Raw genomic sequence first — 19,193 nt, forward strand, 5'->3', positions numbered from 1 at the left:
ACAAACTCTCTTTGGACTTGGGACTTGATGTGAAGCAGGCAGTAACATTAATTACGAACTTTGCCATTGCTAGCAATGGCAGTCAGAATTGTGTGGTTGTTGATCTTACATATAATGTTATCAGTTTGGATTCTGTCAAGGTCACTCAGTCAATGCCTTGGGAAAAAACATGGACAAAAAAGCTAAAGTCCAAAAGCAAGGCAAGAATGAATCCCTTGACATCAAGGCAGGATTTGATGGAGTATGGCGTCAATGCCCTTGCAAAACTGGAATCAGTGGAGAACAGAGAAAACTCTCCATTGGTTGTAGTTATATCTTGCATAAAGGAAGAGGGCTTTGGTTATTGGAAGTCAAACATCTCAGTTCTAAGATACAAATGCATCAGTTCTTCAGCTATGTGGGGTAGGATCCTTGGCCAACCAATGATATTCCCTTCATCATAAAGGTTACAAGTGGGATGCGCAGTGATGCTTGAACAATATTCAGGACCATCCTCGTGGAGGTCATTACCACCACTAAATATCTCAATATCTCCTGTAAAGTACCACAGATTAGAAACTGAACTGGATTAGCCTCAAATACTGGGGCTAGAAGGGCAATTTACAGACCAGGAAATCTACAGTTTATGCATGACCTGACTCTTCAATTCCTCATGCCCGAAGGGCTCATGCCCAAAATATCGATTCTCCTGCTCCTTGGATGCTGCCTGACCTGCTGCGCTTTTCCAACAACACATTTTCAGCTCTTCAATTCCTGTCCACATCAATGAAGATTAACTTAGGAAATTGACGAAATTTGCCTCTTGCCTGGATAAGTGCAACTCCAACAACACTGAAGAAGCTTGACAGCACAAAGCAGTCGAGTGATTGGAAACCTATCCACCACCTACACCCAGTTGCAGCAGCGCATACCATCCACAAAATATACTGCAACAACTCATCAAAGCTCCTTTAACATCACCTTCCAACACAAGCCATAAATGTTAATCAGAATATAGTGGTAACTCCCCCACTCTTCACCCAAATAATGCCACATGATCTGCACGCCCACCTAAACAATCTCATTTGAAAGACAGGTAAGTCATTTTTGATTTTTGTGGTCAAGTCCTGATTTTAATTTAATCCTTGGAGTTTAGGTGTAATTGTGATGTACTCCACTACATTAAGATTCATCATTCACAAGACAGGAGACAGCCCATTGTGGATGTAGGTTTGCTCGCTGAGCTGCAAGGTTCGTTTCCAGACGTTTCATCATCCTACTAGGTAACATCTTCAGTGGGCCTCTGGGCGACTGTGCCAGCCAAAAATTAGTCCTGCAGCTTAATTCCACATTCCAACTCTTAAGTCTGTGTAGCCCTGTGGTTTGCAACACTTGAAATGCATCCAGGTGTTGTTTAAAAAGTGGTGAGGGCTTCTGCCACAACCACGTTTTCAGCAGTGAGTACCAACATCTGGAGGAAAGAAAAAATTTAAATCCCTCTAGTCAATCTAATTACTTAAAATCGTAGCTCAGTGGGGGACTGACTTGTATCCTCAGGTAAAAAGAAAAACTAGTTCATGCTATGTAGGCCCCTCAATTGTTTCATAGTTTTGCTGGTTTCAAAGAAAACAGACCCAACCCATCCAATCAGAGCTACAATTCTCCATTCCAGAGTACAGAGAACTGGCCTTTAATCTCTTTAATACAACACATTTCTGTGAGATCTGTTACTTTAACTGCAACCTAATATTCAGCTAATACAAGTATTCTTTCTTTTAAAAAGAACAATTACAGGATGCAGGTTATCATTGGATGGGCTAGCATTTATTTTCCATTCCTAATTGTCAAGACAGTAGTTAAAGGTCAATCACATTGCACAGAGTCTGGAGTGATATGTAGACCAGGCAATGACAAAAGTTTCCTTTCCTGAAGTATACATTGGAAGCTATTTTGGGGTAGAAGTGACCTGTACAAGGAGGACGGATTGCACCTAAATTGGAAGGGAACTAACATACTGGCAGGGAGATTTGCTAGAGCTGCTCAGGAGGATTTAATCTAGTAAGGTGGGGGAGGCGGGGGGTGCTGGTACAGTTGAGAACAGAAGTGAGTCAAGTAGGGCAGGCAGGGACAAAGCAAAAGGTAGGACTGAAATTAAACTCATTTATTTCAATGCAAGGGGCCTAACAGTGAAGGCAGATGAAGAAATGTGTCCAATGGTGTCAACATTTAAGATACATAGTAAGGACAAGCCAGGGAGCTATAGATCAGTGAGCCTGACGTCGATGGTGGGCAAGTTGTTGGAAGGAATCCTGAGGGACAGGATGTACATGTATTTGGAAAGGCAAGAACTGCAACATGGTTTTGTGCATGGGAAATCAAGTCTCACAAAGAGGATTGATGAGGCCAGAGTGGTAGATGAGATCTATATGAACTTAAGTAAGGCATTCGACAAGGTTCCCCACAGGAGACTGGTTAGCAAGGTTAGAACTCATGGAATTCAGGGAGAACTAGCCATTTGGATACAGAACTGGCTCAAATGTAAAACACAGAGGGTGGTGGTGGAGGGAGCTTTTCAGACTGGAGGCCTGTGATCAGTGGAGTGCCACAAGGATTGGTGCTGGGTTCCCTACTTTTTGTCATTTATATAAATGATTTTGATGTGAGCATATGGTTAGTAAGTTTGCAGATGACACCAAAACTGGAGGGGCAGTGGACAGCAAAGAAGGTTACCCCGGATTACAGTGGAATCTTGATTTGATGGGCCAATGGGCTGAGGAGTGGCAGATGGCGTTTAATTTAGATAAATGTGAGGTATTGCATTTTGGGAAAGCAGGTCTTACACACTTAATGGTAAGGTCCTAGGGACAGTTGCTGAACAAAGAGACCTTGGACTGCAGATTCATAGCTCCTTGAAAGTAGAGTCGCAGGTAGATAGGATAGTGAAGGCAGCATTTGGTATGCCTTCCTTTATCGGTCAGAGTATTGAGTACAGGGGTTGGGAGGTCATGTTGTGTCTGTACAGGACATTGATTCGGCCACTTTTGGAATATATTGTGCAATTTTGGTTTCCTTACTATCGGAAAGATGTTGTGAAATTTTTCAGAAAAGATTTCCAAGGATGTTGCCAGGTTGGAGGATTCGAGCTATAGGGAGAGGTTTAATAAGCTAGGGCTGGTTTTCCCTGGAGCGTCGGAGGCTGAGGGGTGACCTTATAGAGGTTTATAAAATCAAGAGGGGTTTGGATAGCATAAATAGACAAAGTCTTTTCTCTGGGGTGGGGAGTTCAGAACTAGAGGACATAGGTTTAAGGTGAGGGGGGAAAAGATATAAGAGACCCCTACGGGGCAACATTCTCACGCAGAGGGTGGTACGTGTATGGAATGAACTGCCAGAGGAAGTGGAGGAGGCTGGTACAATTGCAACATTTAAAAGGCATCTGGATGAGAATATGAATAGGAAGGGTTTGGAGGGGTATGGGCCAGGTGCTGGCAGGTGGAACAGATTGGTTTGGGATATCCAGTTGGCATGGACAACTTGGACCAAAGGGTCTGTTTCTGTGCTGTACATCTCTATGACTCTACTTCAGTGTATCACATGGGTTTTTAATGACGAATCAACAAAACACAATGATCATTAAAGTGAAATCTGGAATTAAGAATCTAATGAATTCAAATTCCACCATTCAAATCTAGGTCCCCATAATATTACCTGGATATCTCATTGTCTCCAATTCTGTTCTTTTAACCACATTATTTACTTGTTTGGCTATCTTCTCCCCTGAACATTTTTGACATACACATTTGTACAGTTTGTCAAGCGCAGGTGTATTACCACAATTCTCTGAATTGAATTTCATTTGTCACTTGCTGCCCACCTGACCAGTTTGCAGTACTCTTCATGAGCAAGCACCTTTTTTTTTTTAAAACCACATGCAAACTTCAAGCTTGCCCCCATATTTAACCCTCCATCACTGATATGTACCAAAAAAAAATGGAAACAGTCTTTTAGTCACAAAAAATATCTGGCAACTATTATTTTTTGGTCTCAGGCAAACAAAAGAAGCCTCTCATCAATTGGGTCAGCACCAACCTACCTCTGCAAATCCCACTTTTCAGCATTTGGCCCATAACACTGATTGTATGACATTTCAAGTCCTCATGTACAGCCTTATTAATAGTTATGAGATGTTACTCTTCCAGACAGTGCACTCCAAATCCTTAACACCCTCAATGACATTTTTCATATATCCCCTCTCAACCTTCTGTCCTTCACCTCAGAATTATGTCCCCTCATTATTGACCCTTCAACTAAGGGGAATAGCTGTTTCTTACCAACCTTCTTTATTAGTCTCTATGTGGGACCTTGTTAAAGGTTTTGCTAAAAACCATATAAAATGCATCAACTGCGCTACTCTCATCTACACACCTCATTAAAAACTTGCTCTTCCTTATTATTTTAACTAGGCTGCCACATAGGTCCTGCTAGGAATTTTGCACCTCTTACATTTATTTCATCCAACATTTTACATTCAGCTATAAATATCTATGTTGTTTTCCACTACATGCCTTGTATGCATATTTTATCCTGACATTTAAATTATCGTCTCCATCTATCAATCCACCAAGGCCATTGTGTCCTAAGCTTTGGTTCCAGAACTGCTCAAAGTTCTTTAGGTACTGTCTAACCTGAGCACTGTTTGTTAAAATATAATTTCTTATGCTTGATTAAGCATTCCATTCTTAATCTTTTTCATAACATTCTGCAGGAATGGAGTAATTATAAAGTTCTCTGTATCATGACCACCAATTCTCTTTGAACCTTTTTTGTTTCTAAATTTAGACTATTTTGAAAGTATCCTAGTTTAGCTTTATTAGGTGTACAGAGAATACCCTCTTCTGGGGACTACTGAAACAAGTTGCCACCTCCACTGTATCAGAGTGAAGAATGAAAACTGCTATATCACAAAAAAGGATCCTGGCCTAGAAGGGGGACTTCCAATCATAGTTTTGACTGAGTAACCTAGTTATCTTGGACAGCCATAGAATTTGCTTTTCAAATTAATGTAAGAGATGAAAATCTGATAAGTTATTAGAGAACAAGACAAAATAAGTGGCAAACACTGGTTAACATCTAGACGGTCAGCATTGATGTGGTGGGCTGAAAGGCCTGTTTCTACACTGTATGTCTCTATGAATCTACAAAAGACAAATAAATACCAAGACTAATTAGTTTTACAAGTGTTCACTTACATAAGGCAAGAAAAGTATGTTTTGAATTCATCAATACCAAAACTCTTCGAAGTAAATCTTTGTTCATGATGTAGTTCTTGATGTGATATGTGTGATGTTCTACACAGAAAGTGAGTAGCTCCAAAATCAAGGCCAACAGCTGTGCTGTCTGGAAGTTATCTAAAACCAAAAGATAAAACTTTGTCATGCATTTGAAGCTAACATCTTTAGATTCATTTTGAGAACTAGTCAGAAACAGGGTGAAAGGATTAAAAGATTAAAACTACATTTAACCTCTGTCCTTTTGGTTCAAAGCCGAGCCAAGCTTATGAAATGCAAATCTTTCTTCTTTAGAAGAAAATATGATCCTCAAAGAAATCTTCTGCCTGTGTTTGATCTCAGTGGGAAACGAGGGCAGTCACAAAACAGAAACTAACCTTAAAGTTAAGTTCAGAACACATTTGGATTTTGGCAGTCTCAAACAGTTGAAAAGACACATCTTGCAAATACGTTTTAGACAGATACAATAGGAGATAAAAGTTTGCTTAACTTCATAACATGTTGGGCAAGTGAAAATTACATTTTACTCTTACTTAAGCTTAAGATTGTATTTCATGCAGTAAGGATTAAAGCTATGCTCTCACTAAAGATGCCAACATGATTTTCCTTTCTTCCATTTTCCCAAAGATATTTATGCATTGTAGTTTCAGAAGTACTAGAAGCTTTTCAATACATCTTCATTCTTTTCAAAGAGAGTCTGATTAGCAATACATATTTTATGTATCATATGATAAGAGTAGATCATAGTACAATTTTGAAGGAAGAACAGATATAGAGACTCAAGAAAGTATGTGAACAATCTTTGAAGGTGCCAAGACAAATTCAAATGGCAGTTTAAGCATACAAGACATGACTTCATTAGTTTGTGGAAAAGCATAAACGTTACATAAAACCTCTATAAACCAGTGATGCTTCATTTAGAAAATGGTGTTCAATTCTAGGCCTCACACGAAAAAAAACATTTAAGGTCACAGGAAAGATTCAGAAAAGATTTCCTATAATGAAGTGAGAAATGACAGACCTGACCCATATGAAGAGGTTACAGTTGCTGTGACTGTATCCTTTCGAGTCCAGAATGTGAAAGGGAAATTTGATAGAATAAATGAGAAGACTGTTGCAGGTGGTAGAAAGTTCGGTGATCAGAGAATGTAAAGTGTAAGCTTATTGACAGAAGAACCAAAGGAACATAAATTACTTAAAAAACAACAGCAAACTATGATCTGAAATCCACTGTCCAAAACAGGTGGATGAAAATAAATTCAATAATAACATTTGGAAATACCCAATTTACAATAATGTACAAGGATAAAGAATCAGAATTAAAGACAGCCAACCAAAGTATTTGCACAGGCATGAAATGCATCCTCCTATGGCATATCATTCTATGATCTGCCTAGCAGCACACAAATGTGAGCACGTTTTCATGCAGGTGAAAGATAACAATCAAGAGGAGGAGCAATTAGCTAATTCTTTGCCTACATTGTTCAAAGTCACTGAAGCTAAATATTAGGACTCCAAAAACATGCTAGTTGCTGTCAGTAGCTCTGATGATCAGGCCTCACCCCTACAAAATGCAGTTACTTAATTACAGTCAATCCATGCTATCCAACAAAACATGAAATTAGAAGACTGCTTTAAAATCAAAATACAAATTTCTTGCTGTTTAAATAGATGTGCCAACATGAGCTAGGTGACATAATAGCTGAAAACTACTTTCTATAAAACTAACTACATAGAAAATTAATCTACAGATGTTTTATGAAGGCATTCACTAATTATGATCGTTTAACAGCTGCTTTCAAGTGGGCTCATCAATAGCTATCCAGGTATTTAACACATTTCTTCCAGAACAAAGCAAGAGTTTTCAGTAATTTTATTGTTTAAAATCCAAATGAGACACCTTTCACTTACATAAAATACACTAGTTCAATAAATAAACATGAAACTTACCAGAACAAAAAGCGGTATTCCTATTGGATTCATCTATTCCTGCATCTAATTAATAAATCAAGTACAGGATAACGTTAAAAACATTTATTGTTAATACAGTTCAATACTAAATTAGGAAGCTATTCAATCCTAGTTCATTAATTTAGAAAACTCTGAAGGTCCCCACACTGTAGTATTTATTGTTTAAATTATTTCAATTTTTCACTTTCATATCCCTAATCCCTGTGATGTAAAGGCCACATTACTGCAATTTTAATATTGCTCTGAATTTATTTTGTTAATTTGAAATATCATCTCGAGAAATCAACATATTTCCCAAAAAAACAACTTAAAACCTTTCAGCAGGAATAAAGCATCACTAACTACTTAAGTTAAAAACAAGCTACCATCATTTAGATCATTTCAGTGGCCTCATGTGCCAAATGAGGGTAGGACTGCCAACAGACTCCTAGCTATGTTAAATCTGCAGATAAATTGTTCCATCCTTAAATTAACACTAGCATGTGCAAGTGCTGTTTATGCTAACTTTGTTAATAGTTGCCAACAAGGCTAAGATACCAGGCCATTGGATTTTTGCTGCTCCCTACCAGATTGATATACAATGTGTCAATCTAGATAACTTGAAAAAGACCGCAATAAATTCAGTGATGTACTAAACCTCAAGATTCAAGATACTTAATCTACCCTGAAGTTCTGCAACAGATATGTAAATTTACCAGTTCACTACTAAACATTGAGCTCTAATCTTAACATTGCTCATTGCAAAGGCATCAAGAGCAAAGATTTTTCAAATATTACTTTTGGAATGGGCTCCACAGCCTAATTTCAGGACATTTTTCCTACAAAGGGTGGACGCTAGGAAATTGTTTCCATTAGGCGAGGAGACTAGGACCCGTGGACACAGCCTTAGAATTAGAGGGGGTCAATTCAGAACAGAAATGCGGAGACATTTCTTCAGCCAGAGAGTGGTGGGCCTGTGGAATTCATTGCCACAGAGTGCAGTGGAGGCCAGGACGCTAAATGTCTTCAAGGCAGAGATTGATAAATTCTTGATGTCACAAGGAATTAAGGGGAGAATGCTGGTAAGTGGAGTTGAAATGCCCACTGATGAAGGGCTTCCTGATGAAGGGCTCTGGCCCGAAACGTCGAATTTCCTGTTCCTTGGATGCTGCCTGACCGGTTGTGCTTTAACCAGCAACACATTTTCAGCTCTGATCTCCAGCATCTGCATACCTCACTTTTTACTTGAAATGCCCATCAGCCATGATTGAATGGCAGAGTGGACTCGCTGGGCCGAATGGCCTTACCTCCACTCCGATGTCTTATGGACACTGGTCGAGGAAGAACTTTTGACCAAGATAGACCAATCAGTCTAAAGAGCTCAGCTGTTTTGAAGGGCAAGCAGAGATACATAAGAAAAGCCTCAAACCATTTTCTATATACAACAGTACGTATGGTAGCTACAGAATAATTTCAGTTATCTGAACATCAATTATCCGAATTTCGGATTATCTGAACAAGATCTCAAGGTACCATAAATGCTTCCTTTGTTTGGATACCTGATCTGATTGTTTACCATCAGTTATCGGAACAAACTACTCCCTGCCTGTCTCGTTGAGATAATCGAGGTTGTTCTGTATGTATTTAGGAGCATTTGGCAAGTGGATAAACAGCTACAGGCTTAAAGACTAGTAAAATATGCCCTGTAAAGAAAGATATTGCTAGGTATCTAAGTTCAAGAAAAGTAACTGCCCAATTAAAGACTTAGGAGATTTTTGCAAAATGTTAATTAAAGGTACTATAATAAGATATTGAATGGATAATTTTAATCTCATTGTAAAATACATCTTTTCTAAATTTAATTTGCTTAGAACCATATGAGAGTCTAAAAATATTGATATTGCAATTAAATGTTTAGCTCCATGTTCAAATTTGCTCTCAAATGTAACAAATGCTAATCTCTTAAAAATACTTAAAATATTCCTCAAACTTAAGGAAAAATGTGAATTTTTAAGAAAGGTGCGGCGAATTCTTCAAACACCTGCATTCAGAGTAATGCCCATGTGATCCCAGATGGCCACTGGAGAAAAACAGAAAGAAATCCATCAAAGTATTAAGTGGCAATCTTTAAACACCTTTCCCAGGGGCTCACAGAGAAGAAACACAAGCAGTAAAGAGTACAAAAGGTGCACAAGGAGTAGCAGAGAAAACTCTGTGTGTTGCAAAGCTTTTAGGGCTCAGTTTATGTTTAAAAGAAAGTGGAAAAGAACCCAACGGGGCTCTTGAAAATTCTGGGAACAGAGACTCCGAGGTGTGCCTCGCTGATTATATAGAAATGCTGCTGAAAGACACTCTGAAGTTTCAAGCTAGCATAGTGAAAAGAGGTGAACCCTTGCAAAAGAGCTAGGAAAGACACTGGTACCATTCATCTGATGCTACATATTTTTCAGAAGCATTATATAGAACAAAAACACTTTGTAGGCTATATTTGTCAGTCCATTAATGCAAAATCTTAACTCCTCCTTTAGGCTGATGAACTGGTAGCTCATTCACTAATGTTCAATCTACTAGTTACAGTACAAATCCTAGATGGTGAAATCTTGTCCATAAGTTAATTTAGTTGGTGATGCAGGGGTTCCTGCTTTCAAATAAGTGATCGGTTTCCATTGAGGTTGCAACGCATACAGTCTTGTGTAATTGTATCCAACTGAAACCGAGGGGTCGAATTTCTAGTCAGTTGCACAGATTTGTTCACACGAATTCAGCAGAGCATTGAAAAGATTCCAAGAATTAAGCAAATCAATTTTTTTTGTAGCTGAGTCCACCTAAAAACTAAGCACACCCTCACTAAGAAATCATCATCACTTGGAATTTGTTAACAGTTTGCCTGTAGGTCTTTGAAGGTCTATAAATTAAACTTGCCCCTTTGGCCACTAATGAACATAATTAGCAAGTCTTCAAAACTTGATAACAAATTAAAGAAACCATCTAAAATTCCCTAATATAACTAGCAAATCGCTCAGTACTTTAAAATTTTGCAGATGGGGTTGACATGGATTAAAAAGCTGGTTACAACAGATAAATCAATTTTCAACTCCATTAGTCAAACTTACTACTCAAACAAATCAAGGATCTACTTTTTAAAATCAAAATGGCGAATTTATCAGATGTCTAAGTTCAGAGTAATGCCCATATATTTGCAGATTATCAATTTAGTTTGAAAGTATTGCCTGTTTTCAGGTTTACAGTTGAGTTTGCATCTCACAGTATGGAAATGGGTTTGAGAAGAATTTTGGTGGAGGGCACACTTCTGAAAATGGGCACATTTGACCTCGATCAGTATTTGCACTGAATGTTGAAAATCTAACCCCAAGTGTTTTTAAGTCACTGCATACCTGAGCACCACAATTCCCAGACAGAATAGAGAAGATTAAATTATTTCCTCCAACACATCTGGAGGCTGCAATGTCTTGTGACTGGGATGGACAATTGTCATGCAACTATCCTCCAGGTACCACAATTACTTGGTGAAATTGCCTTGTTTTTATTGAGAGGAGGTAATGAGTTCCATTGACTGCAGTCTGTGGAGTCTCTTTTTATTCAGCTTCATGTGCTCAAGTGAAATTTTGGATTGTTTTGCTATTCATGTAAAGTATGCGGTAGCCATATGTCCCACCTTGCCTCCAATTCATTGGCTGACAGTGGTGTCAATCAACACTCCAGTTTTTAAGTAGGGAAATGGCAGAATTACTGGGCTGGAAAATGTGTCTAAAGGCTCTAGAGGTCCAAATGGAAAAACTAGTGCACCACCTACAAGTCACACAGGAAATAACAAATGTCATGAAGTATAGGCACAATCAACATTCTGAAGTTCATAAGTATTTATATAAGGAAACACAAATGGACTTTATTGAATTAGTTTGAAACTCACCTCTACCACTGCGTTTTTCATCGGTGGTATTAGCCAGCAAAGGAGCACTGAGAACATGCATGCAATGCTTGTAAAAAAAGCTAAGGAACTCAGTCTTCTCAGTTTTCTAAAAAAGATTAGATTAGATTACTGACAAGGTTACATAGAGTCATAGAGATGTACAGCATGGAAACAGACCCTTCAGTCCAACCCGTCCTAACTCTTAGATTATTGAAGTTCTGAAATTTTAAAAATTGAATATCGCTACTTCGATATTATGCAATTGCACAATCCAACTTCTGAATTCAAATCAAGGTTCAGCAACACAAATAAGATAAACCTTTGTAAATACTTCAAATCCCAAATAAGGAAAATATTTGAAAAATAGATTTAAAACCTTCAAAAATCAAAAGCAGAAACAAACACCCAAGAACAGTAGTGATAAAGTATCAGTAATCTGTAAAAACTAGGGCTCAATAAACATACATGAATTATATCACATAATAAGTTCATCTTTGCTAAGCCTTCTCCAGCAATAAACACACAGTGCTGTACATTTAACATGTTCTGTTATGTTAAAGGGACTATATTATTACAAGTTGTTTTCTAAGATTCAAGGGTTTTGAGAAGTAAGATTTGATAAGTAGCTGAGGGCTAACATGAAGGTGCAGCAAGCAATTAGAAAGTCTAATGGTATGTTAGCCTTAATCACAAGAGGACGAGAGGACAGCAGTAACAATGTCTTAATTTAATTGTAGAGAACCTTGGTTGGATTGTACCTGGAGCAATGTGTGCAGTTTTAGTCCCTATACCTGAGCGAAAATATTACTCACATGGAGGGAGTACAAGAGGTTTGCAATATCTGTTCCCAAGGTAACAGGATTGTCCAATGGAGAGACTTTGGGGAAACTGGGCCTGCTTAGAGTTTTGAAGAATGAGTGGTGAATCAATATAACCTAAAAAATATACTGAATTGTGGAGCATGCTTGATCAGACTGAAGGCCACTCCTGTTCCTGTGTTGCACTGAATGAGGAGGGAGTAACATATTCTTAGTCTAGAGTAGTCTTGATGAGCAACACAGACAAAAGGAATTTAAACTAAAGTGTGAATTGGAAATAACTGGTGAAGAGTTCAAGGTGGTTGTTGGAAAGGGTGGTATTTTGTGGAGAGGTGTAATTGGAGGATCAGGCTTCAGCAAAGGGAGTACATCAATAATGCCAACAAGGCATGGGCTAAGAAGTAAATGAGTAATCAAGAGTTTAAGACTCAAAGGCTCCTTCAAACACCAGCCCCAACTGCTTTTAAAATTACTGATTTTCTAAAATAGAAATACATAGCAACATATGTATTCCTAATATGAGTACTATTATCTTCAAAATCAAATTAGTAAATGGGTCTGAACTTTAATTTTAGAAAAACAGTTGGAGGCACAAGGTCACTGACAGCAAATCAAATTATCCCAAAAAACATACACAGTTCATATTTACAATTCTATTACCCAAGATTGTTCAAATATTTTAAATGTCTTACATTTGCTGTAGCTAACATATTCTCAGGGTCAATTAAAGTTCTCAGTAGCCCCATTAGCTGAACTGCTCCACCAAGCTCAGGATCAGCATCACAGATCATCTGTTCAATGATTACATTAATTAGAAGAATATCCTGTATGGAAAGAAATGAAAAACGGTCAGTATTAAATTCAATAAAAGAGCTGCCATAAAGTGATAGCTAGTATCAAAATAAAGCCCTAATTGAAATCACATGGGAAACATTTCTCCTTTGATCACATCCTTCCAAAATACCAACCATTTTTAATCATATTCATCCAATTCTTAAAATGATCTTGGCCCACTAACCTGAAGGAGCAGCACTTCGAAAGCTTGTGCTTTCGATTAAACTTGTTGGACTATCCTGGTGTTGTGTAACTTTTAAATTTATCACTTTATCCTAAGCCTCACTTTCACAATTTTTAAATCTATGCCCTTTTGAAATACTCCCCAAGTACAGAAAATTATTATTCAAGAGCTATTTTTTCTATTCCATTACAAATGGTATGAGCTTTGGGTTCACTGCTCAATCTCAGGATATCTCTCAGTTGATTCCTCTATCACGAACAGTCAGTCTCCTTAGAGCTTAATCATTGTGATCGTGAACACATATGCACTACTTCAGGTATGATTTGGTTACAGCATTGCATTATATCCAAGCTTTCTGGGTATTTAAATCAAAATGATTTGATAAAGTAATCCAGCATCCTGTTTTCTTTATTATTCTCCAATGTCTAGATTTGATAATCAAATCCTTTGAGACATTTAAAGGGACACTAGATAAGTACACGAGGAAGAAAGAGCTGACAGGGTTAGATGTAGTAGTTATGAGGTTTGTGGCTTAAGTACAGGCATAAATCCATTTGGCTGGTGGCCACCTTCTGAATTGTAAATTCAATACATCATTGAAACTCACTTTGCCTGATTGAAGACAATAGTTTATGAAAATGTAAATTACTCTGGTCAGCTTCCAGGGTGGCTTGGAAATGTTTTTGCAAATGGGCTCACAAAAAGTTAAGTGAAATGTGGCTCTTTTATTGAATCTCAGAAGTTCATATATAAATTCCTTTGCAAATGATACACATTCATTTGAATAAACAGAATTTCAGAGTAAAACATTAATGTCTATTTTGTCATTGTCTCTAAATTGTGAATTTTAGGGAACGGAACCAGAACTCATCTTCTGATCAAGTTAACATTTCAACAACATATGACGAGGAAGTGGAACCCAATTTCAGATTTGTCAGCTTTATCTCGATTGGTAGCACGCTGACAAAACATGAAAATCAAAGCTGATACTTCAGGTGGATTGGCAAGGCTAAATTGTGGGGATTTGGAGATATTGGGTTGCAGTGGGTGGGGGGGGGGGGGCATTGCTCCTCAAAAGGTCAGGGACTTGATGGGCTGCACTTTAGGATTTTTTCATTCTATGACTGCAATACATTACTGAAGGAGTAATACACTATGAGATGTGATGCCTTTTCAATGAGAAGTTAAATAGAGGTCTGAAAATGTCCTTTCAACTAACTACAAGATCCTATGACATTACTGTGATGAATAGGTTAGTTATTCTGTGGCTTGGTAATATCTCTTTCACAAAACAGTTGACTGGGAATTATGACATTACTGTTTGAGAAAGTCTGCTTGGTTCAAGTTGCTTTACAATAGTGACTATGCTTCAAAAGGTATTTTATTGATCATAAAGGGCTTTGAGAAGTCCAGTACACTTTATAAATCTAAGTATTACTTTTGAGACTGGTCTTAATGTGACCAAGCTACATCGAAAATACTTCTGAAGTATATATACAATTACATTTAAAAAGCAACAGAGTTACATTTAAAATGCAGCACAATTCGACCTTTGGTCAATGGCATAATTTAAGAGAATCTGATATCATCAACAGATATGCTGGTTACTTCTGCATGTACCAAAATATCATCATAACTGTATAAGAACATAAAAGTCAGCAAACCTTTAGTGCAGGGACATTTTGTGATTTGAAGTTACAGTCATATCAATATAGAAGCATGAAAACTGAAGAACCACTAGTCACAGATAATGTAGTTAGCTCAGCTGGCTGGACAGCATAATTTGTGACACAAAACAATAACAGCATGGGTTCTATTCCCACACTGGCAGAGGTTACCATAAATGACTCTCCTTCTCAACCTGTTTCCCTTGCACAAGGCATGGTGATCATCAGGTTAAACCACCACCAGTCATCAATCTCTAATCAGAAAGCAGTCCAATGGTTTTACTTTTTTTAAAAACAAAATGCAACAAAAGGCTGAATAAATCCGATGCAATCATCAACTCACAAAGTAAACCACCTTTGTTCAAACATATTCAAACAAAGCATTCAGCCTCATTTTATAAAGAGCTTGGGCTTCTGTCTTCCAAATTTTTGCAATGATATTGAAGTCTCAGACCAATTTTCCACACAAACAGTTTAACTTCTGGAAAATTTTCAAAAGGCTAGGAACTCTTCAATGCAGTTTCTGCCCAGCATTTGACACATGACAAACACTAAGACATGAATGCACAAACTAGACAGCAAAATCTTATGAACAAGTGTGAACTGAACACATCCAAATATGACCACTTGTTTGTTAACAGGAGCACTTATAGTCATAGCGTCATAGAGACGTACAGCAAGGAAGACAACCCTTTGGTCCAACTCGCCAATGCCGACTAGATATCCCAACCCAACCGAGTCCCACCTGCCAGCACCCGGCCCATATCCCTCCAAACCCTTCCTATTCATACACCCAGACGCCTTTTAAATGCTGCAATTGTACTAGCCTCCACCACATCCTCTGGCAGCCCACTCCATACACGCACCACTCTCTGCGTGAGAAAGTTGCCTCTTGGGTCACTTTTATCTTTCCTCCTCACCCTAAACCTATACCCTCTAGTATAGGTGGACTCCCCCACCCCAAGGAAAAGACCTTGCCTATTTACCCTAGCCACGTCCTTCATGATTTTTATGAACCTCGATAAGGTCACCCCATAACTACTGACACTCCAGGCAAAACAGCTCTAGCCTATTCAACTTCTCCCTATAGCTCAAATCCTCCAACCCTGGCAACATCTTTGGAAATCTTTTCTGAACTCTTTCAAATTTCACAACATTCTTCCTATAGGAAAGAAACCAGAATTGCATGCAATATTCCAAAAGTGGCCTAACCAATGACCTGTACAGTCCCCACAACTCCTGTAGTCAATACTCTGATCAATAAAGGAATGCATACTAAACGCCTTCTTCACTAACCTACCTACCTGTGATTCTACTTTCAAGGAGCTATGAACCTGCATTTCAAGGCCTCTTTGTTCAGCAACATCCCTAGGCCCTTACCATTAAGTGTACAAGTCCTGCTAAGATTTGCTTTCCAATATGCAGCACCTCACATTTACCTAAATTAAACGCCATCTGCCACTGCTCAGCCCATTGGCTCATCTGATCAAGATCCCATTGTAATCCCAGGTAACCTTCTTTGCTGTCCACTACACTTCCAATTTTGGTGTCATCTACAAACTTATTAACTGTACCTCTTGTACTCACATCCAAGTCATTTATATAAAATGACGGAAAGTAGTGGACCCAGGACCGATCCTTGTGGCACTCCACTGGTCACAGGCTTCCAGCCTGAAAAACAACCCTCCACCACCATCCTGTCTTCTACCTTTGAGCCAGTTCTGTATCCAAATGGTTAGTTTTTAGTTTAGTTTAGATTCCTTACAGTATAGAAACAGGCCCTTCAGTCCAACAAGTCCACACCGACCCTCCGAAGAGCATCCCACCCAAAACCATTCCCCTACATTTACCCCTGACTAATGCACCTAACACTATGGGCAATTTAGGATGGCCAATTCACCCAACCAGCACGTCTTTGGACTGTGGAAGGAAACCGGAGTACCTGGAGAAACCCATGCAGACACAGGGAGAATGTGCAAACTCCACACAGACAGTTGCCAGAAATGGGAATTGAACCTGGGTCCCTGGCGCTATCAGGCAGCAGTGCTAACCATTGAGCCAATGTGCCATCCTACAGTTCTCCCTGTATTCCATGAGATCTAACTTTGCTAATCAGTCTCTCATGGGGAACCTTGTTGAACGCCTTACTGAAGTCTGTATAGATCACATCTATCGCTCTAGCTCTTTGAATTTTTTGAAGAAGTAACAATCAGGTTTGTGAGACATGACCTCCCATGCACAAAGCCATGTTGACTATCCCTAATCAGTCCTTGCGTTTCGAAATACACACACTTTCTCTCCATCAGGATTCCCTCCAACAACTTGCCCACCACCGATGTCAGGCTCACTGTTCTGTAGTTCCGTGGCTTGTTCTTACCACCTTTCTTAAATAGTGGCAAATTAGCTAACCTCCAGTCTTCTGGCACCTCATCTGTGACTATCAATGATACAAATATCTCAGCAAGGGGCCCAGCAATTGCTTCTCACAGAGTTCTACGGTTCACCTGATCGGATCCTGGGGATTTAACCACCTTTATGGGTTTCAAAATATCCAGCACTTCCTCCTCTGAAATATGGATACTTTTCTGTCACCATCTATTTCCCTATATTCTATATCTTCCATGTCCTTTTCCACAGTAAACTGATACAAAATACTTGTTTGCTATGTCTGCCATCGCCTGCGGCACCACACGAAGGTTGCCTTGCTGATCTTTGAGGGGCCCTATTCTCTCCCTAGTTACCCTTTTGTCCTTAACGTATTTGTAAAAATCCTTTGGATTCTCCTTAACTCTATTTGCCAAAGCTACCTCATGTCCCCCTTTTGCCCTCCTGATTTCTCTCAAGCATACTCCTACTGCCTTTATACTCTGAGGATTCACTTGATCTATCCTGTCTATACCTGACATATGCTTCCTTCTTTTTCTTAACCCAACCCTCAATTACTTTAGTCACCCAGCATTGTCTATACCTAATGGCCTTTCCTTTCACCCTAACAGCAATATACTGTCTCTGCACTCTCGTTATCTCATTTCTGAAGGCTTCCCATTTTCCAGCTGTACTTTTACCTGTGAACATCTGCCCCTAATCAGTTTTTGAAAGTTTTTGCCTAATACCGTCAAAACTGGCATTTCTCCAATTCAGCTTGCACCTGACAATATCATTTAAGAGTAGATATTTTCACAATGCCAGTGAAACATGTACAAGTATTCAAAGTTTGAGAGAAGATTTGTAGCTCGGGTGCTCGTTTTTGTAGTTCTGTTCGCCGAGCTGGGAATTTGTGTTGCAGACGTTTTGTCCCCTGTCTAGGTGACATCCTCAGTGCTTGGGAGCCTCCTCTGAAGCGCTTCTGTGATATTTCCTCCGGCATTTATAGTGGTTTGAATCTGCCGTTTCCAGCTGTCAGTTCCAGCTGTCCGCAGTAATGGCCGGTATATTGGGTCTAGGTCGATGTGTTTGTTGATAGAATCTGTGGATGAGTGCCATGCCTGTCGGAATTCCCTGGCTGTTCTCAGTTTGGCTTGTCCTATATTAGTAGTGTTTTCCCAGTCGAACTCATGTTGCTTGTCATCTGCGTGTGTGGCTACTAAGGATAGCTGGTCGTGTCGTTTCATGGCTAGTTGGTGTTCATGGATACGGATCGTTAGCTATCTTCCTGTTTGTCCTATGTAGTGTTTTGTGCAGTCCTTGCATGGGATTTTGTACACTATGTTGGTTTTGCTCATGCTGGGTATCGGGTCCTTTGTCCTGGTGAGATGTTGTCTGAGAGTGGCTGTTGTTGTGCTGTTATGAGTCCTAGTGGTCGTAGTAGTCTAGCTGTCAGTTTGGAAATGTTCTTGATGTATGGTAACGTGGCTAGTCCTTCGAGTTGTGGCATGCCCTCATTCCGCTGTCTTTCCCCTAGGCATCTGTGATGAAATTGCAGGGATATCTGTTTTTGGCAAATACATTGTAGAGGTGTTCTTCTTCCTCTTTTTGCAGTTCTGGTGTGCTGCAGTGGGTTGTGACCCTTTTGAACAGAGTCTTGATGCAACTTCTTTTGTGTGTGTTGGGGTGGTTGCTTTTGTAGTTCAGGACTTGGTCTGTGTGTGGGGTTTTCCTGTATACCTTTGTGGTGAATTCTCCGTTCGGTATTCTCTGTACCATCACGTCCAGGAATGGGAGTTGGGTTGTTCTTTTCTTCCTCTCTAGTGAATCCGATTCCTGTGAGCGTTGCACTGATGATCCAGTGTGTGTTTTCTATTTTTGTGTTTTAATTATTACAAAGGTGTCATCTACATATCTGACCCAGAGTTTGGGTTGAATTTGTGCTAAGTCTGTTTGTATCTTTGCATTACAGCTTCTGCAATGAGTCCAGAGATGGGTGAGCTCATGGGTGTGCTGTTGATTTGTTCATATATTTGGTTGTTGAATGTGAAATGTGTTGTGAGGCACAGGTCCAGTAGTTTGAGTATGCAGTCTTTGTTGATAGGTTCCCTGTCCTGTTGTCTGTTCTGTATGTTCAGCAGGTTAGCTATTGTTTCTCTGGCTAGGGTTTTGTTGATA

At 39.2% G+C, this 19,193-nt stretch overlaps 1 protein-coding gene across 1 annotated transcript in view; it reads right to left on the minus strand.

Annotated features, from left to right (window-relative positions):
* Positions 1-19,193, minus strand: part of LOC132819774 (serine/threonine-protein phosphatase 4 regulatory subunit 3B) — a 57,439-nt gene that overhangs the window by 10,028 nt on the left and 28,218 nt on the right. Inside the window, exons 8-11 of the mRNA XM_060831526.1 lie at positions 12,659-12,790; positions 11,149-11,254; positions 7,218-7,262; positions 5,229-5,387 (exon numbers count right to left, since the gene is read on the minus strand). Of these exons, the coding sequence (XP_060687509.1) occupies positions 5,229-5,387; positions 7,218-7,262; positions 11,149-11,254; positions 12,659-12,790 (442 nt within the window). The remainder of the gene's footprint in view (positions 1-5,228; positions 5,388-7,217; positions 7,263-11,148; positions 11,255-12,658; positions 12,791-19,193) is intronic.

This window comes from Hemiscyllium ocellatum, chromosome 10 (assembly GCF_020745735.1).
Source record: "Hemiscyllium ocellatum isolate sHemOce1 chromosome 10, sHemOce1.pat.X.cur, whole genome shotgun sequence".
NCBI lineage: Eukaryota > Metazoa > Chordata > Chondrichthyes > Orectolobiformes > Hemiscylliidae > Hemiscyllium > Hemiscyllium ocellatum.